This window comes from Oncorhynchus gorbuscha, linkage group LG01, assembly GCF_021184085.1.
Source record: "Oncorhynchus gorbuscha isolate QuinsamMale2020 ecotype Even-year linkage group LG01, OgorEven_v1.0, whole genome shotgun sequence".
Lineage (NCBI taxonomy): Eukaryota > Metazoa > Chordata > Actinopteri > Salmoniformes > Salmonidae > Oncorhynchus > Oncorhynchus gorbuscha.
In genome coordinates, this window is record NC_060173.1 from 29,971,053 (window position 1) to 29,995,309 (window position 24,257).

Sequence of the window (24,257 nt, forward strand, 5' to 3'; positions counted from 1 at the left end):
ATATCATGCCTTGTGTGTTTTAAATGATACTTGCAGTTGTATCTCTAGAAATGTACTGTCGCAACTAAACATGAATCTACTTAAAGAAGTGAATCACACACAGCCCCCCCTTTTGAAAAAAGATTGCAGTATAACCGCAGTATTCTTCAAATACTGCATCCAAAATAAGTTTTTTTTTGTTCTGCAGTAATTGTGCAGTGTAACTGCACTGTTACTGCAGTTTCAAAACTACAATCTTTTCTGTAAGGGCCATATCAGGTTTATGTATGCATCAGCCTGTTATCAACAGTATGGTTATGAACATTAGTTACAATCAGTCATGCTTTGTGTTCCAAATGAATGGTTCTGCACATCTCTAGGAATGTAAAACAACCTGGTGTTTTGACATAAGCAATGCTTAACAACATGCATCATATTTTCTGCACTATTCTCCACCCATGCTAAACAAATCTCCAACTGCATAGAGTTGTGATAGTGAGGTGCTTCTCTCTTCTCCTCTGCAGGCTTTTGGACTGTGCAATCACAGAGGAAGGCTTTGCTTCTCTGGCTTCAGCTGTGAAGTCAACCCCCTCACGCATGTGGCTGCTGGAGCTGAATGGGAACGATCCAGGAGACTCAGGAGTGAAATTGTTCTCAGCTGTACTGAAGGATCCAAACTGATGTAATGAATTAATCAACCACACCAAAAATCCATTCATTTTTGGGGTTTAAATAAAACATGCTTGTGCGAGCTGGAGCCCATCTCCCGTTGCTGTAGTGTGAGGCAGTTTGATGTACAAGTACACCCCCCGGACAGGGCGCTAGGCTATTGCAGGGCCTTGCCCCCAATTTCTCTCCTTAATGCTGAGTGCCAAGCCTCCGATCTCACGGTGGACACGAACCAGCTGTTTACAACTACATAAAATCCTTAATGTATAAAACATAGCATTTTAAGATAAAAGGATTCAAGAACCCTCAACATGACATTTTCCTCCTACAAAATTATGAAATACGATTAAGTGTCAATTGGCTCAGTATGTTGGGAAAGGGTTGACTTTTTTGCAGTTAAGTCATTATCAAATCACTCAACCCCCAAAAATGTATTAACTAGCCTAGTAAAAAAGGTATGTCAAAGACCATTTCTTTTTCTCTCTGCAGAGTGACTGGCTTGGAAGTACGACCCAGGAGCCTCAGCAGTGATCAAATGAGCCTTCTGGAATCGACATGACTGAAATTCCCCTCGAGTTCAAATATACATTTCTGATGTATTGTAAAACGTGTGAAATGTTTATTATACTTGTGCAGATACTTTGTTGAAATGTAGAACTATTAGGCCTACTTATGTCCCTACATATTGTATTTGATTTTTAAAAATACATCAAGTTCAACTAAGTTCACTAAATTGAATACATTTTAATATCCAGCCACCATTGACCCAGAAGAAAACAGTTGAAGCAAAGACCTTCATCTTTATTTACTCATCATGTAGCAGCAGAATGAGAAATATACATCACAAAAATACATTTCATATGTATGACAAAACAGAGGGTAACTTCTGACGCTTTGCCTGAATAGATACTGAAACTGAAACGCTTATCACTTCTCCTTTTGATCTCATGTCAAGCTCTTCACAGCAACAGTAATACTGACAAGCACACACCAACAAGAGCTTTCTGCAACATCTAATCAGAACAATCACCTTCCTTTTCCATCTCACGACTATGAATCTCAACAGTCCTGAAATTAGGATAGAAACAAAAATGTATACAGTTTGTGTTAAGCTGCACAGCAGTTCAAGAGTGAAGGTGATCACATTTGTAGTATTGCAACCAGGGATGGATGACATTAAATCACACTGCATTGGTTAAGGTGGTCATGGAACTAAAAGCAGATCACTGACACTAGACTGAAGAATGACAAGTCAGAGTTCATCTTGACATAGACCATTAGACAAGTCAGAGTTCATCTTGACATAGACCATTAGACAAGTCAGAGTTCATCTTGACATAGACCATTAGACAAGTCAGAGTTCATCTTGACATAGACCATTAGACAAGTCAGAGTTCATCTTGACATAGACCATTAGACAAGTCAGAGTTCATCTTGACATAGACCATTAGACAAGTCAGAGTTCATCTTGACATAGACCATTAGACAAGTCAGAGTTCATCTTGACATAGACCATTAGACAAGTCAGAGTTCATCTTGACATAGACCATTAGACAAGTCAGAGTTCATCTTGACATAGACCATTAGACAAGTCAGAGTTCATCTTGACATAGACCATTAGACAAGTCAGAGTTCATCTTGACATAGACCATTAGACAAGTCAGAGTTCATCTTGACATAGACCATTAGACAAGTCAGAGTTCATCTTGACATAGACCATTAGACAAGTCAGAGTTCATCTTGACATAGACCATTAGACAAGTCAGAGTTCATCTTGACATAGACCATTAGACAAGTCAGAGTTCATCTTGACATAGACCATTAGACAAGTCAGAGTTCATCTTGACATAGACCATTAGACAAGTCAGAGTTCATTCATCTTGACAGTTCATCTTGACCATTAGACAAGTCAGAGTTCATCTTGACATAGACCATTAGACAAGTCAGAGTTCATCTTGACATAGACCATTAGACAAGTCAGAGTTCATCTTGACATAGACCATTAGACAAGTCAGAGTTCATCTTGACATAGACCATTAGACAAGTCAGAGTTCATCTTGACATAGACCATTAGACAAGTCAGAGTTCATCTTGACATAGACCATTAGACAAGTCAGAGTTCATCTTGACCATTAGACAAGGGAGATGTGCAGTCTTGACTCACGACGCAAAGGGAATCTGGTAAACATACTACACTGATGGTTTTTCAAGGCACACAGAACTTCACAACTGATCCCCCCCTATCTCACATTTCAACATGAGATAATGACAACTGATTTGTGGATGGAGACCATGTGTGTGCTATTTTTCCACTTCAAAGTGAACTTTTTAAGCTAGTATTTTCAGATGAATGTGATGAATTCAAACAGTTAAGAAATAGATACATCGGAGTGTGACAGTAGGTCTTGGAACATGAAACCAGACATTAGAACCACAAAATAATGTATTTCCACACGTCCAACATACCAAAGGGTCAATATTAGGATACCTCAAATACTTTCTCTAAAAACAGTAGAATTGGTCCGGTACTAACAGATTTCTCTCTGAGGTAAAGCTACATTCATCACAGAGAGGAGATACTCAAGAGGTTGGCTTCATCTATTTGTATGGCATTACTATGCCACATTATGTGCTCTTAAATCCCCCATTGAAATAGAATGGAGGCTTGAACATCAGTATTTAGAGATGTGATCATCTATTGTGTTTAGGACAAACTGACATTTTGGATAGGTGAAACCAATTGTGTTCAAAATAGTATACATTATCTGTGGGAATAAATAACTAAATTCTATGCTGGAATGGTGTCCATTTCAAAATGTATAGTTAGCTTAGAATGAGTTTACTACTGTTGGCCTGTGTTCTACATGAAGACATCTGGTAGTATACACACCTAACTGTACACTGGAGTTCATCCAACAATTTAACAATTATATACTGTACATCAGAACATCATGTCTGACTCATGGGTGAAAACATCTGTATATGGAGTAGATACTTTCTCAGGACAGAATGAGAAAATATGAAATGTCAAATGCCTACATGAGCATAGGGATCTAAGCAACAACTGAAAAGTTGTCATTCCATCTGTTTATGTCAATATGTCAAACAGACTACTGCTTATTGGACATGGAATAGCAGTATCACCTTTCATCTAAAGCAGGGTAGAGCAACATGGGTTCAAATGCATATTCATTTGCATGGAAATGACAGAAGAGGCAAAACTGTTGGGAGAGTACCTTACAAATGTCATTTTAAAATATTTGTACAAAAACACTGTTAATATCCATGAAAGCTGCATGATTTAAAATGAGTTTTAAAAAATGAGACAGAGTAAACAGATTAAACAGAGTAAATGAGTTAACGAACATTAGGATGTTTTGAACAGAAAATGTGTTTTCAGTAAGTCCAGATACACACCCCTCACGCTGCCTGCTCACAGCCATCGCTATAGAAACACAAGACTGAACCACAAGATTAATATCAGTTCTGTTGATATGAGTATAAAATATTAGTATAAACATCGCATTAGAAGTGTCCATCACATCTGCACATAGCACCATAGATAACATGAGAATGGCTCTCTCCATGGCTGTGTTTAGATAGGCAGACCAATTGACATTTTTTTCACCAATTGGTCTTTTGACCAATCAGATCAGCACTGAAAAAGATCTGATGTCAAAAGACCAATTAGTGGAAAAAGATCAGAATTGAGTGGCCCGTCTAAACAGCCAAAGTAAGAGATTTTAAGCGCATGTTCCAATGCCCATACAGGCATAGCATACCAATAGACTACTTTGGCTGTGGAAGTCCATAGGAAATGGTATGCTAGTGCGGATATTGGAACAGCCTTTGTGTTGCTGTGAGTCCCTAGTGACGTTGCATGGGAGAGGTACTGCGTGTCTATTTCGCACAGCTCTGCCCTGAACACTGGCAGTACTAGTTCAACATCTGTCAGTACATGAACCAGAAACCAACTAAAAACTACAACCACACACAAGACAAGGTAAAACACAGTCTGTTAAATTACACAGATTGTTACAGTACACAGTAAATTGTAGGCTACAGATAGCAATATGCTGTAAATCTTTTAGAAAAATGACACACACCCACTCATGTATGTGTACACAATGTATCGACTTAAATGATAAATGTTTTGTGGGGGTGTAGGCAGAGATATGCAAGCCTACGAACAGGAGCTAGTTACACACAGACATCAAAACGAAGACTGTATACTCACTATGGGAAATCCGACTGAATTGACAGACACTGGCTGGATCACTTGATATAAATAGGCTTCAGATGAATTCAACACGAAGACAAAAACATCTTTAGAAAAATCTCCAAAAATATGGTGAAAATGTATAAATGCATGGACAATGTGTTCAAATGTATACCGTGAGAAAAAGCATTACAAATTATTATTTAAATGGAGGTCAACAAGTGCATGTGCTCTAACGCCAGAGCCTCTGGATGGATATAAGGATTGGCTGGTCACACAAGACAGTTTATAAAGTGCTTAATGTTTATAACACCACACAACGCTTCACTTTCCATAGTAGAAAGCATCCTTCCATTCACAATATACTGGAAATGCTTCCAAATCCAATTCTAAAATTCCCCCACAAACACAAGTTGCAGAACATACGCAAACTAAGCATTTAAAATGGAGAAAGCCTGTGTGTACTAATACACAACTAAATGCAGACTATGGGAATTGCCAAAAGAAGAGATATGAGATATGTTGGACAGATACACTGACTGCTGTATGATCTGACTGAAGCTGTGCTGTACACTCACAAGAACACAGCAAGATGCCTTCATCTGGCTGCCCTTCTCTTTCACTCTCTCGCTTTTAAATCTCACAATCTGGCTGCCCTTCTCTTTTGCTCCAGCTTTCTGTATCCCCCCCATGTTAGGCCATCAATAACACAGTATGAAATAGAAGAACCACTGCATGTGAGACTGATGGATACAGAAGTTTATGTCCTCTGATCCAGCAAGAGGAGTAGTCACTCAACCAATCCATCATAATGCCGTCTGCCCGGCCGTCTGTCTATCAATGTATGTACAGACACTCATCAAAATATGAGCTAGTGGTACACAAGCATGTCTGATAAAATCTTTAAAATGTCTTCATTACTTCATGTTCTTAGGGGGGTTCATAACATGGCCAGACATCTCTACCCCCATTCTCCATATCTGTGTTGCTTGGAGGGGTTGTATTGTAAGCAGCAGACACAACCTGGCCCAGTTTGCGGTTCAAAGAGTGGGCAGAAGTCACTTGAACCCCCATCAGTGTATCGATGGTCCCAGTAAAGATCACTGCTCCTGTAGGCTCTCCAGCAGGTCCTCTATCTTCTCCATGTTCTGGGAGGCGCTCATGGGGGCCTGGAGGTTGGTCTGCATGGGGGTCTGGAGGTTGGTCTGCATGGGGGTTGTTTCTATGGTAGTCTGTATGTTGGTCTGCATTGGGGTCTGTAGGTTGGCCTGCAAGGCATTTTCTAAGCTACTCATGGCGTTTTGTAGACCAGTCTGCATGGGTGTCTGAAGATTAGTCTGCATGGGTGTGGCGGTCTGGGCCATGTTTGGGTCCATGAGAGGCTGGATGTGGCTGGCCTGTAAAGGGTTGTGGTTCTGGGGCTGGCTCTGGGCAGACATTGTAGAACCAGAGGACGTCATCAGCTGGGAGGAATCTGAGGAGAAAGAAGGATGTCACACAAAGACTCATAAAATGCATCAATTGGGGTATTATATATGAAGTAAGTAAATATTCCTTTACTATTGTCCATGCGGAGTACTGATCCTGTCAGGTAAAGCAGTCTCACCGTTCTGGAGGCCAAACACAAACAGGTTGGGTTGTCCTCCTGGCTGGCCAACGTTCCCGCTCACTCCCGTCTGGAACAGCTGCTCTGGGGGTCTCTTACCAGGGGAGGATGTGGTACTTTGCAGTCCCACAACCCCCAGCCCACTCTGCATTACAAAGATCGTTTCCCCTGCTGCAGCCTGGTTTCCTAGTTCCTGTGTAGCCATGCTGCCCTGCAGACCAGAAAGAGAACCCTGTGGCAGGAACAGATCCACCTGCTGGCTGGGAGGGCAATTAACTGAGCTGGAGCCCACCTGCATAGGTTGCTGCCCCTGGAACAGACCCTGCGGAGGGGTATTTCTGGAGGCAGGGGTCCCCCCTACAGAGGAGCTCTGGTCCTGGAATAACATGGGCTCCACTGGGTCCGTCTGGGCTACCTCAACCCTGACCCCCACCATGGTGGGCTGGGAGAACAAGAGGGAAGCAGGGGTGTCCTGGGGGCAAGGGGTGCTGTTGTTGCCCATGGAGGGGCCCTGGGCCTGGGTACTAAAGAGGAGGGCTGGGGGCAGAGCCTGGGGTTTGAGGGAGGCGGTGCAGAGGAGGAGGCCGGTGGGCTGGGGCTGAGGGTGCTGGCTGGGGGGCAGAATGCTAGTCTGGAACAAGGAGCTCTGCTGAGCCATGGGAAGCTGCTGGGTTTGCTGTAGTTGTGTCTGCTGAAGGGACTGCTGATGGTCCATGGGGGGTGCTCTGCTGCTGCTGGGCCTGGAACATTGACATTGTCTGGGGCTCGCAGGCTGATGTCTCCATGGAGGACAGGAACGCTAGCTGCTGTTGACTACCCTGGTTAGAGAGGGTGTTGGGAGAAAGGAACAGTGTAGAACCTGTGGCCTGCTGCTCCTGACTGAGGCTACCACTGGTCAGCACAGTCAGAGTGTTCTGCAGCAGGGCTGCCTGGTGCTGGGGGCTGGAGGTCTCTGACAGAGGCCTGGGGGACTGGAAGAGCTGCTGGGGAGGAGAGGAGTGGGAGGGGGGGCTCCTGGGGGAAGCTAGAGGTCTGGATGGTGAGCAGCTCCCCAGTCTGCTGGAGGAGAGACACAGGCTGCTGCTGGGGCTGAGATGAGGAGTGGATCTGGGGCTGGAGGAACTCAGTCTGGAGCTGCTGTTGTAACTGTTGCTGATGTAGCTGGTGCTGTTGCAGGTTGCCTAGTGCTTGGCTTTGATGTTGTAGGTTGTCCAGTACTTGTTGCTGCTGAAGTTGTTGATGATCATGTAGCTGTATGTTGCCAAGTACCTGCTGCTGCTGTTGAAACTGTTGATGTTGTTGTAGGTTACCCAGTATCTGTTGCTGCAGTTGTTGATCCTGTGGCTGTAATAATAATTGCTGTTGTAGCTGTATGTTGCCAAGGACTTGTTGTTGATGTAACTGCTGCTGCTGTTGATGTATGTTGCCAAGGATCTGCTGTTGTTGCTGTTGTATCTGTAGGTGTTGTGTGGCCAGAGAGCCCTCAGCTCCCCCCAGTCTCAGGCTGTTCATGGTGTCCTGTACGTGTTGCTGCAGTGAGTCAGTGGAGGGTGTGGGGCTGTACAACACTGAGTTGAGCTGCTGTTGAGCCACTGCTGCCTCCATAACCTGTTGTACCAGGTCACTTCCCCCTGCCTGGAGCTCCCTTACTGCCCTCTCCAGCTGTGCCACCCCGTCCTGGGGGAACAGGGGGAGCTGGGACTGGGGTGCCATCTGGGACATGCCCACTACCACCACCTCACTGCTGGGGTTGGAGGAATCTTGAGGCAGGCTCTCCTGGGGGTCCCGGAGGAACTGCTGGGGTACCTCTGGGGGGACAGGGGGGAGGGTGGTGTTGTCGCTGGAGACAGGGAAGGAGGTGGTGGGGGCGATGTCCTGCTTCTGGATGGTGCAGAGGGGCTCCAGGGAGGGGAAGACTGGGGACTGGGGGAAGTCAACCTCCCCAGGCTGGAGAGGCATGGGGCTGGGGAAGGACTCAGTGCTAGGCGGGGTGCTGGAGCTCAGCTCCAGGGTTTGCTGGACCGAGACGAGGGAGTCAGATGACGGCTAAAGGAAGGAGACAAAAAGAGAGGAATTAAATATTTTCTAGAATCTACACACTTTTTGCCCAATGACTCTGGATCCCAATGTCTTCTTTCACTGAAGAGTGACGTCCCAGCCAAACCACCTGATCTATAAATGTACAATCAAGGATCCTGGGATAAACATAACCGGTATATTTCTACCTTGAAGAGTGCTGTGGATGGGGTATTGCTGGAAACCTCCATAGGGGTGACCTCCTGTCGTTTGACCAGTTCACCAGCAGACTGGGCAGGGTCAGAGGCCAGAGATTTGATCTGGTCCTGGAAGGTGCAGGCCTTAGCCAGAGAAGACCCCTCTGTCTTCACAGACATGTCCAGGGAGTGCTCTGGTGTGGGACAGAACAAAAAAAGCAGGTTGACCAAGAGAGAGAAACACACGCCTTGTATACCATAGAGGGAGCCTTAGTGAACCCTTCACCACTCCTTTCTTAGCAGGGCACACCTGAGTCTGGGGTATATGTGAAGGGCTGTACGTCATGTGACCTCCCGGCATTGGTCATGATGTAGACCCCCACAGAGACAGGAGAGGAGACAGACAGGTTGTGGTAGGGAGGAACCTTCACTATCACATGATTCTAGAGGAAACAACATCATCATTAGGACAAAGTCAGCTCATGATCCGTATGCATCTCTCATGCAATGATATCAATGGGCTACCTGATGGAACAGCTCCATGTCAATCTCTGCCTCGGCCTGCCACAAGTTATCATCTGGAAACGAATCAATGTTTTATCAATATATATAAATAGATTTTTAAAGCCACTCAATGAGCAGACATCACAGAAAGGGATATGAGGAAAGGAAAGAAAGGAAGAAGACAGGCAGGTTCGTGCTGGTACCTGCTGGGTTCTCCTGGAATATGACCTTGGTTCCTTTGAGGAAGTTCTTCCCTATGATGAAGAGCTCCTCTCCTCCTCTCACTGAACAGCTGTGGAGACTCTTCTTCAGGATCTCTGGCACCCCCGCTGGCTGGGCTGGGGAAGGACACAGCAGAGTATGAATAACTACGGTCCACAAAACCCTGCTATTGGAGCTACGTGTTGTGTCAGCTTTTGTTCCAGCCCGACATGAACACACTGCATTGAATGAACATCAAACAAGCACATATACATCCAAATTTACTTTAAAGTCTGGATACCCAGTAGTTATTTGTGTTTGTGGTAGTTGACTCACTGCAGAGGATGGGTGAGGAGGTGGTCTGCAGGGTAAGGACAGACCCATCAGCATGGGGGATGTTGACTCTAAAGGCCAGCCTGGCCCGGGTGCTCTTCTTCTTGGACCCGGCAACCCCAATACGAGCCTCCACGTCCGCGTTACGCAGCTTCAGGATTCCCACACAGTCAACCCTGTCAAGATTCAATGTTACAAAATGTTCAGATGGTGAAACAAACACACAGTAACATGCTGATATTTCAACAACACATCAATTTTCATTAACTCAATTAATTAGTCCCTTACGCCAGTGACATGGCATTGCTGGGCTCCAGGGGGACCTCTATGACAGTGGTTCCCTCGATGTCCACTTCTTTGCAGGCTTTGGTATTTCGGCCTGTCACCCTGCAGGCCTGGTAGAACCCATGAGGCTTCACTCTGCCTGTGTCACTGGCCACAAACACCTGCAGCACCACCGGCTCACTGACACCCTCCAACTGGAGAGAAAAGATGGTGAGTAGAGTTGAGAGTGCAACACAGCTTAACAGACAAATCAACTTAATGACTAATATGGTTTATTTAATATGGTTGGAAAAAGAAAGCGTTTTACCTTGACCGTGGGGAAGCCCTGTTGGGTGCGGTCTTTGACAGAGCCGCGGCTGCCCTCGGTCAGGTAGCGTGCCCGGTGCTGGGTCTCTGGCTGCAACAGGATCTTCAGCTCCTTACCCTCACTCTTCTGGGGGTACTGACCTGACAGAAGACATCCCTTCAGCAGCCACCCAGCCTCCAGAGAACTGGAGAACACGCAACACAAATAAATTAATTAACCCCTAATCTATGGATTTCACATGACTGGGAACATAGATATATCTGTTGGTCACAGATACCTTAAACAACAAAACAAGTAGGGGCATGGATCCGAAAACATGTCTGTATCTGGTGTGACCACCATTTATCTCATGCAGCGCGACATCTCCTTCGGAATAGAGTTGATCAGGTTGTTGATTGTAGCCTTTGGAATGTTATCCCACTCTTCTAATGGAGCCGTGCATTATCATGCTGAAACATGGTGATGGAGGCGTCTCTGTGCATTCAAATTGCCATCAATAAAATGCAATTATTTTAGTCCGTAACTTATGCCTGCCCAAACCATAACCCCACCACGGGGCTCACCCACACGACACAATACACTGTCTGCCATCTGCCCGGTACAGTTGAAACCGTGATTTATCTGTGAAGAGCAAACTTGCCCAGCATGCCAGTAGCCACCGAAGGTGAGCATTTGCCCACTGAAGTCGGTTACGGTACCGAACTGCAGTCAGGTCAAGAACCTGGTGAGGACGACGAGCACTCAAATGAGCTTGCCCGAGATGGTTTCTGACAGTTTGTGCAAACCCACAGTTACATCAGCTCTACGGGTGGCTGGTCTCAGACGATCCCGCAGGTGAAGAAGCCAGATGTGGAGGTCCCGGGCTGATGTGGTTACATATGGTCTGCGGTTGTGAGGCCTGTTGGAGACACTGTCAAATTCTCTAAAATGATGTTGGAGGCCACTTATGGTAGAGTAATTAACATAAAATGATCTGCAACAGCTCTGGTGGACATTCCTGCAGTCAGCATACCAATTGCACGCTTCCTCAAAACTTGAGACATCTGTGTCATGACAAAACATAACATTTTAGAGTGGCCTTTTATTCTCCCCAGCACAAGGTGCACCTGTGTAATGATCATGCTGTTTAAACTGCTTCTTGACACTGTCAGGTGGATGGATTATCTTGGAAAATGAGAAATGCTCACGAACAGGGGTGTAAACAAAACATTTTTTGAGAAACAAGCTTTTTGTGCATATGGAACATTTCTGGGATCAGCTTTTTATTTTTTCATGGGACCAACACGTTACATGTTGCATTTATATTTTTGTTCAGTCCAAAATATATTTTTTTCTCCCCAATTTCGTGGTATCCAATTGGTAGTTACAGTCTTGTCCCATTGCTGAAACTACCGTACGGACTCGGGAGAGGCGAAGGTCGAGAGCTGTCTGTCCTCCCAAACACAACCTAGGAGTCGCTAGAGCGCGATGGGACAAGAACATCCCTGACTGGATTCTGGGGATGAGCATGTGCATCTTCAATATGTACCCATTGTCCCTCTTTAGTGCATTTAACAATATGTCACAAGTAAAGCGAGTTGGGTAACGAGTTGACACAATTCCAAGACTGGTACACACCTCCAGGCTGGGTAAGGGCTATTTGACCAAGGAGGGTGATGGAGCGCTGCATCAGATGACCTGGCCTCCACAATCACCTGACTTCAACCCAATTGAGATGAGTTGGACCGCAGAGTGAAGGACAAGCAGCCAAGTGCTGGTGGTCCTTCTGTAGCTCAGTTGGTAGAGCATGGCGCTTGTAACGCCAGGGTAGTGGGTTCGATCCCCGGGACCACCCATACGTAGAATGTATGCACACATGACTGTAAGTCGCTTTGGATAAAAGCGTCTGCTAAATGGCATATATTATTATTATTATTGCTCAGCACATGTGGAACCTCCAAGTTTGTTGGAAAACCATTCCAGGTGAAGCTGGTTGAGAGAATGCCAAGACTGTGCAAAGCTGTCATCAAGGCAAAGGGTGGCTTCTTTGCCTTGATGACAGCTTTGTTTAACACTTTCTTTGGTTACTATATGATTCCAAATGCGTTTTCATAGTTGATGTCTATTATTCTCCAATGTACAAAATAGTACAAATAAAGAAAAACCATGGAATGAGTAGGTGTATTCAAACTTTTGACTGATACTATACATCTATATAAACTCAGCAAAAAAATAAACGTCCCCTCATTGTCAACTGTGTTCATTTTCAGCAAACTTAACGTGTACATATTTGTATGGAAATAACATAACATACATAAACTGAACCAGTTCCATCAAATGTTATTTGTCACATCCCCCAAATACAACAGGTGTAGACTTACAGTGAAATGCTGAATACAACAGGTGTAGACTTACAGTGAAATGCTGAATACAACAGGTGTAGACTTACAGTGAAATGCTGAATACAACAGGTGTAGACTTACAGTGAAATGCTGAATACAACAGGTGTAGACTTACAGTGAAATGCTGAATACAACAGGTGTAGACTTACAGTGAAATGCTTACTTACGAGCCCCTAACCGACAATGCAGTAGCAAAAACTGCACTGTCCATTAGTTGAGGTAGTATGTACATGTAGGTAGAGTTAATTGAAGTGACTATGCATAGATGACAACAGAGTGGCAGTGGTGTGGAGAGAGGAGGGGCAATGTGAATAGTCTGGGTAGCCATTTGATTAGATGTTCAGGAGTCTTATGGCTTGGACGCCGTTTAGAATCCTTGGACCAAGACCTGGCGCTCCGGTACCGCTTGCCGTGTGGAAGAAGAGAGAACAGCTGGAGTCTTCGACAAGTTTCAGGGCCTTCCTCTGACACCACCTGTTATAGAGGTCCTGGATGGCAGAAAGCTTGGCCCCAGTGATGTACTGGGCCATTCGCACTACCCTCTGTGGTTCCTTACGGTCGGAGGCTGAGCAGTTTCCATACCAGGCAGTGATGCAACCAGTCAGAATACTCTCGATGGTGCAGCTGTAAAACCTTTAGAGGATCTGAGGACCCATGCCAAATATTTTCAGTCTCCTGAGGGGGAATAGGTTTTGTTGTGCCCTCTTCATGACTGTCTTGGTGTTCTTGGACCATGTTAGTTTGTTGGTGATGTGGACACCAAGGAACTTGAAGCTCTCAACCTGCAACACTGCAGCCCTGTCGATGAGAATGGGGGCGTGCTCGGTCCTCTTTTCCCTGTAGTCCACAATCATCTCCTTTGTCTTGACCTCCTCCCTGTAGGCTGTCTCGTTGTTGTTGTTGGTGATCAGGCCAACTACCACTGTTGTCTCATCGGCAAATTTAATGATGGTGTTCGAGTCGTGCCTGGCTGTGCTGGAGGGCATGTCAGGATGAGCCTGCAGGAAGGGTACCACATGAGGGAGGAAGATGTCTTCCCTGTAACGCACAGCGTTGAGATTGCCTGCAATGACAACAAGCTCAGTCCAATGATGCTGTGACACACCGCCCCAGACCATGATGGACCCTCCACCTACAAGGCCTCAGTCCAGCCTCTCAGCCTATTGCGGACAGTCTGAGCACTGGATGCGTTCCTGGTGAAACTCGGGCAGTTGTTGTTGCCATCCTGTACCTGTCCCGCAGGTGTGATGTTCGGCTGTACCGATCCTGTGCAGGTGTTGTTACACGTGGTCTGCGACTACGAGGACGATCAGCTGTTTGTCCCGTCTCCCTGTCTTAGGCGTCTCACACTACTGACATTGCAATTTATTGCCCTGGCCACATCTGCAGTCCTCATGCCTCCTTGCAGCATGCCCAAGGCACATTCACACAGATCAGCAGGGACCCTGTTTTTCAGTCAGTAGAAAGTTTTCATAACTGTCTTAATGACCGTTCCACAGGTGCATGTTCATTAATTGTTTATGGTTCATTGAACAAGCATGGGAAACCGTGTTTAAACCCTTTACAATGAAGATCTGTATAGTTATTTGGATTTTAATTAATTACCTTGAGACAGGGTACTGAAAAAGGGACGTTTCTTTTTTGTTGAGAGATAGAGGTGTGTATGTATGTATGTATGTATGTATGTATGTATGTATGTATGTATGTATGTATGTATGTATGTATGTATGTATGTATGTATGTATGTATGTATGTATGTATGTATGTATGTATGTATGTATGTATGTATATGTATGTATGTATGTATGTATGTATATATATATATATATATATATACACACACACATATATACATACTTACACACCTTGTTTTCTTGTGTATTGCATTAAACTGAAACATGTTCTTATATTTGTTTGCAAGTACCTATTTTTAATAAACTATGCTTGATTGATATGTATCAAGTCTGGTAAGACTTCTGCCGTTGTATTGGGACTAGCATTCTATTCAACCTACCTGGGCTTGGGGCTGGCCTTGTCTGGTCCCAGCTGAGACAGAACAAAGTGTGGGGCCTTGGCGCTGTCTGCATCAAACACGTCCATGCTGTCCTCTGGGGGTGCAGGCTTAGGCCCGGGCCGCTGGCGAGGGGTGCGTTTACGGGATTTGCGGGGGACCTCTGTGTTGTCGTTGTAGGAGCTGGAGCTGATCAGGCTGAAGTTGGAGGCTGAGTCGTCTGCCCAGATGCTGCTGCTGTGTTCTGAGTCTGGCCCTACTGGCCCAGCCGGGGCTGGATCCTCCTGGCAGGACATATTGCTGTCATCAAATAGGTCCTCTGGAGGGGGAGAGATGCTCAGCACTGGCCTCCGCTTAGAGGGGGTGTTCTGGGGCTGCTGCTGGGCTCCCACCCCCCCTGCTCCTGGGTCTCCTCCTCCTGTTCCAGAGCTGGTCCCACTGCAGCATCCACCTCCAAGGGTAGACAGAGCTCCCTCTACCCCCTGCATCTCTGAAACCACTGGGTCTCCGGAACCCTCTCTAGGGGCACTGCTGGGATGGTGGAGGAGGAGGGGGGGCTGGGGCTGTTCCATGGCTGAGGTAGAGGGGGCTGTGCTGGGTCTGGGGCCAGTGGTGCAGGGGTCTCCCATGTCTTGAGAGGAGGATGGAGAAGGGCTGGAAGTGGAGGAGGCGGCATCTGGAGTGTGGAAGATGGCATTGTTAGTACAGATGTCAATACAAGGCAGGCTAGCAGTCCCATTCAAACAGCTTAATTTGACCATGATTTATCTAAAAATGTCCTTCTTCCCAACTCTAAATTCATTTGAGGATGTTTTGTGTGTGGCTACATTCCCTCACTGTGCATGCCAGAGCTCTCTGGTGTTGATCAAATTTTATGAAGTTAAAGTTGAGAATGGTACAAATAGGCCCCATGTTTCCCCCATTGGAATGTTTAATTCCTACTACAACTTGCTCTTTAAAAATCAACGTGACAAAACTGACATGCTTTGTTTACAAAAAACTAAAGCAAGCTTCTACAATTGTTACATACACATTGCCAGAAACAAAAAACAGCAAAATCTGGTCAGTAAGACTTTCCTCTTAACAGACAAATTTGCAAACTAAAGATGCGGTGCCAAATAAATGAGGAGTGACGCTAGAGCAGTTTGTGCATACAGTCTTAGGCCTATACAATGGTCTGAACATGCCAATTGGAGGATTGGGTTTGGACTGAGCGTAGCCATGGCAACAGAATAAACAAGGCTCTGACCTATGGAGCAGTGACCTGCAGGCCATTTTATATGCAGCCACCCCCTGCCTCAGAGGGAGGAAACTTCCTGCAATACAAATGAGACAGCCAATGAGCAACAAGAGCTGATCAGTCATGACTGAAATTCCTGGCAATCCGCAAATGAAATCAATGAAATACTGTTGTGAGGATATAACTTTTTAAGTTGTCTCTTCATAGATTTGTAGTGCTTCAGTACAGCTGTGGCAGATATGTTTGGTGTGAAAAGCTAGTGCGATGACAGGTCCCAAGCTAGACTTGGAAAACTGAGCTTGAGGTAGAAGATGCCTGTAACCACAGATCTAGGATCAGATTACTCTAGCCTGGCACATGTATGGCATGACAAGGAGAGTCAGAGGAGTTGGCTAAAACACATATAGATCTGGGACAGGCTACCCTACACCCCAATCCTAACAGTAACCAATAAGGGGGTTAAGAATATACCGGAGCCTGTATCAGTGGTTAGGGTCAACTTATACCTACTTCTGGTTTACTGTGCACAATGACAGCAGCCACAAGACTACCAAGTTCAGTCAGCTTCCTGTGATAAAAGGAAGTGGTCTACTAGTCTTGGGTATTAGTACTCTGCCATTTTCAAAACCATTTCACGTTCTGTTTTAATACCCCATTCACTGAGGTGACACTACCACATATCATTTTGTTCTAATCTAGGCCTAATACAAGATCTCTGGAGATATTTCTTTATGCTCGTCATCTTATCTTCTTCACAGAAAGGCTATACCAGACAGGCAGTTCAGATCCAGACAGGCATGCTAATTCAGAAGTGCTAAAAGGACAAGATAATTGCCGTGCTAATTATAACCAGCTGTTTTCACCTCTTCCCACCATCTGAGAATAAAAACCAACAATAGAAACTGACAGTAAATACAGTCTCTAGTGATGGGTTTGATTCATTTACATCTCCCTATGTAAGAGAGATGAAAACATAGAACAATCAAATGAATGAAAACAAAACAGTTCATTATATTTTGATTATAGACTCTAGAGTGACAGATTACAGGCAACAGTAGTCTAAAGCCTAATATGACTTTAGGAATATATAGACCAAGGCCAAGCTCATTCACTTTTTATTTAAACTATATATATTCCCACTCTCTCACATCTGTCCTGTCTACAGTAACCACAGCCTATATTTGCCCTACAGAGGTGAAGACTCAATTTCCCACAACAGAGCACCACTAGCACCCACCACTAGGCACTCAGCAGGAAGGGTGGAGAGTTGTTCCCTAGACACTGATCTAAGGTCAGCCTAATGTTCTGCCTACTAATTATCTAGGTGAGGTTATGGGGAGAGTAATCTGATCCTAGGTGAGGCTGGTGGGTTGAGAGTGAGGGGCTTACCTGAGGCCAGGGATGCAGAAGGGGGCGGACCGGCCTCTCCCCCACTCTTCTGGCTCATGGTGGGTGTGTCTGTCTTGGAGGAGGACGGCTGCAGCTGGAGCTCCTTAGGGAGGAGGTCATACACAGACTCTGGTGAGGAAGAGGAGGATGAGGAGAGAAATCAGGGGGTTTAAAAGTGCACCAAACACCACCACTAAGAGTGAGAGGTCGCCTGGTTGCTAAGAAACACAGCGACACCCTGACACAGATATATCTGCTGTGGATATGCAGCGTATCCATCCAGCAAATGTAGCCTAGCAAGCAGTCATCTGATCTGCCTGTAATAAGTCAACCCCAGCAGCATAGTGACCAAACCAAAAGGCTTAGGCTAGTCCTACCTTAACCAAGAATTCTCAACTCCACCATTCCTGATGGAGATGAGTCCCGAGGCGATGAGTTTCGGCAGAGTGTAGCCTACCTCCGACTACATTGAATCGGTATCAGTCGATACTTGTAAAAAATATCCATAGGTACAAGTTACGCATGAAAGAATGGACATTTTAACAAGTACCGACCGATACCTACTTGATGTGGTTGGAGGTAGACTACACTCCACCACCCATTGCCCAGGCACCCATTGCCCAGGCACTAAACCCATTGCCCAGGCACTAAACCCATTGCCCAGGCACTAAACCCATTGCCCAGGCACTAAACCCATTGACCAGGCACTAAACCCATTGCCTCGGGACTAAACTCATTCGCTCCTCCATACCACAGTATTTCTCTCCTTCTAGTTCTCCATACTAGGTGGGGTCTGCTAATTTGCTATGGAAATTAGACATTTGTTAAGGCCCCACAATGTTTGCACGAAGCGAAAGAAATCAACAGAAAGATTGTGATTTGTACAGATTTTGATGTGGGGGGGAGCACAGCAATAGGCCTAGATTATAACAATTCTCATTTATTAGCCTAGGCCTACAAGTCAGCCAAGTCTTGCATACTTCCCCTACTACAATCCGATTACCTCACCACATAGTTATGCTGTCGGCTGGCTACACACTGCTCACATTACACTAGCTTTGAAGCTGTGCCAAGCCAACGGTCAGACTATTTTTTTCTCCCGCAGCTGGCCGTTTGCTTTGATGACACAGAAATGTGTTTATGTTACAACTGCCAGCCCACAAGCTGGGTGCCAAAAATCCACCAGTCTCAAGCAATGCCCAGTCTTCTAACATGCATATTTAACTCATAGGTAATCATGCATGCCAGACTTCACAGCTACAGCTTGTATGAAATATTTAGACACACGTCTGGTTCTATGAGATTAAAAGACAAAGATCCTACCCACTCTGCAGTCTGCACTCACTGCAAATACAAAGCCAGACAAGAAATACAATAGGCTGACTAGGTCATGGATAGCACAGCATAGGTCTATCCACGGGCTGATTGTTTTTTGGGTGGATGGTCTGAAGATAATTACAAAATTTGTAAACTGCAAATTGACCGCAAGAAGCCCAAACAAATATAATATGACAAAAACAATCATTTCAAACCTTGCTTACATTTGTATCCCATCACGTCTATTATGCGTGAGAATACTTGGGAACAGATTGCTAAATTAAAATCACTTTGAGCTGATTTCCTAGTGTTTTTACAGTCTCATTTCCAACAATGACAATGAATAATAATTTGTATATTTTGTGCTCATTAAACTTGGGAGGTCAAATAAAACCACCCCAGGCCAAAGTCGGCCCGTGGGTCGCCAGTTATGGAACCCTTATTGGTCTACCTACAGTAAACAACTTGAAGTATTTATGAATTCTCATTAGCCAATTACTGTCATATAAATAAGGTACACACTCCTCACCACATTCGACAGCAGCACCATATGGCTAGCTCATGTTAGCATGCCAGGGCCTTTAATATACTGCCGTATTAGTGTACGACACACAGGGTCTGGACAGATGTGTCTGAACCATTGTATCAGCAGGTAGGCTAGTCCATATACAGGGCATCTGTAGATTGTGGGGAAAGAGAGTGTTCAGAAGAAGAAGAAAGAAACATTGCGTTAGGCCTACATCAGAAAACAGAACTCAAAACACACAGTAGCATTCCTTCGCTGCAAGCCCCTAACTAGTCCTAGATGACTAGCCAATAAGGAATAAGACGAGAGGTTCAAAACCACTAGCAGAACTCATGCACCAAGATAGCAGTGTGTCTATAATGTATTTTTATTTTTATAAAGTTATGTCAAGGAGTTGACACCAATATCAACATATGCCAGTCTTATCTTCCACCTGTAGAAGGTATTTTGACTGGAACCCCCCAGGGTTTGATCACTTCCGGACACAGCTGGACTGGAGGAGGAGTGGGCTGAGCAGTGACAGAGGAAAAGGAAGCCTGTTCATAGCTGTTATCACAGGAGCAGCTTTGCATCAGTCATAACTCAGTCAGCACCCACCACATCAGCTGGCCAAGTAGCCTAATCAGAGATACAGCTAGGCTTGGACATCAGACGTTTCTAAGAAACTGGTTTGTAGGTCAAGCTTCACATTTATCTTACTACCTTTCTATTATACCAATAATAAAATGCTCTTCACTTTTGTTATTCAGACCGAAAGGGGTTACATTGTTTCAATATGGGGACTAGATGTTATTCAAACCAATAAGATTAGGTAAGTAGATAATATTGATAATATAGCTAGCTATAATGTTAAATATAATTCTGAATAGGGTGATTTCTGAACCTACCTTAAAACTCGTACTTAACTTTTGACAAGGCCTGTCAATTCGCTATTTACTGTAACATATGTGACCAAACAATTGATTGCCATTCAAAATACTATTTCTCCTAACCCTTAAACCACATTTTTCCTTTTGAGGACCTGCGACATTTCCCCTCTTGTCCGAATTTTCTTTGTTTAACTATCCTTGTGAGGACTTCTGGTACCCACATTGATAGTAAAACCAGAAACACACACACAGTTGTAAGCACACAACGAAAAGGGGGGCACTTTCACGCATTCCACACCAGGCAGATGACCTGGTTTTAACCTGTTACGCGCCTAAATGCTTGCCAACTGGTCTAGTCTGATTCTCGGTATTTGGTTTACAGGGCCATGGCAATGGAGCATGGTGGCTAATGTAGCCAACTAGCTAAACCATCGTGACACATTCAACAATACATCGAGGAGACGTTTGTTACTATACAACTTGAACCTAACCTTAGAAAACGTTTAGATATCACGCCGCCCATAGTCATGGGACCGAACCACAACGAGTGCCCCGAGGGAAAACAATAACACAACACAACACGCCTCCTGCTGCTAGCTAACGTTAGATGCTAGTTGGTCCCTATAGTTTGTCCATCATGCACACATTAGCTAACTAGCTATCGCGCATCAGTTCTCTGGATACTTTAGCCAACGAACGGTACTAACGTTAGCTAGCTATCTACCCATTAATCAGTCACAGTCCAAAAACATTTGGAAAACTGTTCAAATGCATTTATGCCACAAGGGATAATATTTATATAATTCTTACCTTTAGAGTAAAGGGATTTGGGGGAATTAAGGTCGAGATCGGAGCTGAGGGATATAAAATCAGAGGGCATCGCAGCGCTTCATCTTCACCTGGATCAGGACGAAGCCAGTCAGTCAAAGAACAGTAGTGGGCAACAAAATATGACTATAGTACAAACAATAAATATTGCATCTGGGTGAAATATACTGATAAGAAACAAAAGTTAAATGGACCCAGACAACCGTTTATTACCGCGAACTATTCTGCTAGCTGCAGCACTGGCGATGACGTCACGTTTTTTAAATATCGTAATGAGGAAACCTTCAAAATAAAAGTCGGCACTTCAAAATCAAATACAATTTTATTTGTCACATACACATGGTTAGCAGATGTTAATGCGAGTGTAACGAAATGCTTGTAATAACCAACGAGTAATCTAACCTAAAAATTTCACAACTACGTTATACACACAAGTGTAAAGGAATGAAGAATATGTACATAAAAATATATGAATGAGTGATGGTACAGAACGGCATAGGCAAGATGCAGTAGATGGTATCGGGTGAAGTATATACATATGAGATGAGTAATGTATGGTATGTAAACATATAAAAGTGGCATTGTTTAAAGTGGCTAGTGATACATGTATTACATCAAGATGGCAAGATGCAGTAGATGTCTCATAGACATATGAGATGAGTAATGTAGGGTATGTAAACATTATATGAAGTAGCATTGTTTAAAGTGGCCAGTGATACAATTTTCATCAATTTTTACATTATTAAAGTGGCTGGAGTTGTGTCAGTATGTTGGCAGCAGCCACTCAATGTTAGTTGTGGCTGTTTAACAGTCTGATGGCCTTGAGATAGAAGCTGTTTTTCAGTCTCTCAGTCCCTGCTTTGATGCACCTGTACTGACCTCGCCTTCTGGATGATAGCGAGGTGAACGTGCAGTGGCTCGGTTGGTTGTTGTCCTTGATGATCTTTATGGCCTTCCTGTGACATCGGGTGGTGTAGGTGTCCTGGAGGGCTCCCTGTGATGCGTTGTGCAGACCTCACTACCCTCTGGAGAGCCTTACTGTTGTGGGCAGAGCAGTTGCCGCAGTCGTGGGTGAACAGGGAGTACAGGAGAGGGCTCAGAACGCACTCTTGTGGGGCCCAAGTGTTGAGGATCAGTAGTCATTTAGCTCAGTTACCTTAGCTTTCTTGGGAACAGGAACAATGGTGGCCCTCTTGAAGCATGTGGGAACAGCAGACTGTGATAAGGATTGATTGAATATGTCCGTAAACACACCAGCCAGCTGGTCTGTGCATGCTCTGAGGACGCGGCTGGGGATGCCTGCGAGGGTTAACACATTTAAATGTTTTACTCACGTCGGCTGCAGTGAAGGAGAGTCCGCAGGTTTTGGTAGCGGGCAGTGTCAGTGGCACTCTATTGTCCTCAAAGCGAGCAAAGAAGTTGTTTAGCCTGTCTGGGAGCAGGCGGGACTGCGACGGGGCTGGTTTTCTTTTTGTAATCTGTGATTGACTGTAGACCCTGCCACATACCCCTTGTGTTTGAGCCGTTGAATTGTGACTACTTTGTCTCTATACTGATGCTTAGCTTGTAGCTTGTTTGCCTTGCAGAGGGAATAGCTCCACTGTTTGTATTCAGTCATGTTTCCGTTCACCTTGCCCCGATTAAAAGCAGTGGTTCGCGCTTTCAGTTTCACGCGAATGCTGCCATCAATCCACGGTTTCTGGTTTGGGAATCTTTTAATAGTTGCTGTGGGTACGACATCGCCAATGCACTTGCTAATAAACTCGCTCACCGAGTCAGCGTATTTGTCAATGATGTTGTTTGACACAATGCGGAACATATCCCAGTCCACGTGATCAAAGCAATCTTGAAGTGTGCAATCCTGGTAATTGTCACGTTCTGACCTTTATTTCCTTTGTTTTGTCTTTATTTAGTATGGTCAGGGCGTGAGTTGGGGTGGGCAGTCTGTTTGTTTTTCTATGTTTGGTTTCTGTTTCGGCCTAGTATGGTTCTCAATCAGAGGCAGGTGTCGTTAGTTGTCTCTGATTGAGAATCATCCTTAGGTAGCCTGGGTTTCACTGTTGGTTTGTGGGTGTTTGTTTCCGTGTGAGTGTTTGTCGCCACACGGAACTGCTTCGGTTTTTGTATATTTCACATTATTGTTTATTGTTTTTGTTCGAGTGTTCATTTGTCTTTATTAAAAACATTATGGACACTTACCACGCTGCATCTTGGTCCGATCCTTACTCCTCTTCGGACGAAGGGGAGATCTGCCGTTACAGAAACACCCACCAACCGAGGACCAAGCAGCGTGGTAACAGGCAGCAGCAGCAGCAGGGGAGGCAGCGATATTTGGAGAAATGGACTTGGGAGGAGATTTTGGACGGTTCCCAGGGGAATATCGCCGCCCCAAAGCAGAGCTGGAGGCAGCGAAAGCGGAGAGGCGACAGTATGAGGAGGCAGCACGGCAGCACGGCTGGAAGCCCGAGAGGCAGCCCTAAAAATGTATTGGGGGGGGACACACGGGGAGGGTGGTGAAGCAAGGTAGGAGACCTACGCCAACTTCCTGTGCTTACCGGAGAGAGAGAGGGACCGGGCAGGCACCATGTTATGCGGTGGAGCACACAGTCTCCCCAGTGCGTGTGCATAGCCCGGTGACATTCTAGCTCCTCCTCAGTCCTGCATACATGGGACCAGCCTTACACATGGTGTCCCCGGTTCGCCAGCACAGCCCAGTGCGAGCTATTCCACCTCGCCGCACTGGCCTGGCTACCGGGAGCATTCAACCAGGTAAGGTTAGGCAGGCTCGGTGCTCAAGAGCACCAGTGTGCCTGCACGGTCTGGTCTAGCCAGTGCTATCCAGTGCCACCTCCACGCACCAGTGCTCCGGTGTCAGCACCCCACACCAGGCTGTCTCTCCGTCTTCTGCCTACAGGTGTTCCCGCCTGTCCAGCGCTGCTAGAGCAGCAGAAAAAGGAGAATGCAATAAATATTTACTCTGAGTTGCGCTTCGGCTGATGAGAGGCCGGGTTGTCCAGCATGGATTTCTGGTCCTCTGAAGACTGTCTAGTGGTGAACTGGAGCGTGGTAGAATGGATACTCTGTCAGTCCTCTCCTAGCCCACGTTTAGTGACGACTGCTAACTCAACGGCTAGCAGGTATCGCTGCTGGAGAATAAGAGTTCAAAGTTTGTACCAAGTTGCCATACTTTTAAGCTCATGCTATATTCTGGCTGGTATAGTCGAAATTCATCCTTTCGGGGTGTCGGTCGTCACCTTCACATTGAAATTCAATGCTAATTTCATTAGGTTCTCTAAGGTTGGCTTAGTTCTGTAGGTGGTCTTTGTCCTTTCAACGTGGGGATCTCAAGTCCACACATCCTTGGAACAGCTTATTATCTG

The 24,257-nt window shown here is 45.2% G+C and overlaps 1 protein-coding gene across 1 annotated transcript; it reads right to left on the minus strand.

The window, feature by feature from the left end:
* Positions 1-2,548: 2,548 nt before the first annotated feature.
* On the minus strand, positions 2,549-21,121 carry nfat5a (nuclear factor of activated T cells 5a). The gene is given in 14 exon segments (XM_046349694.1): positions 2,549-6,341; positions 6,474-7,191; positions 7,193-7,483; positions 7,485-8,519; positions 8,699-8,880; positions 8,997-9,129; positions 9,212-9,264; positions 9,394-9,528; positions 9,728-9,900; positions 10,013-10,203; positions 10,317-10,500; positions 14,712-15,384; positions 17,338-17,466; positions 20,860-21,121. Coding segments are annotated over 14 exon segments (4,341 nt in total). The 5' UTR covers positions 20,930-21,121; the 3' UTR covers positions 2,549-5,967.
* Between the last annotated feature and the right edge of the window lie 3,136 nt (positions 21,122-24,257).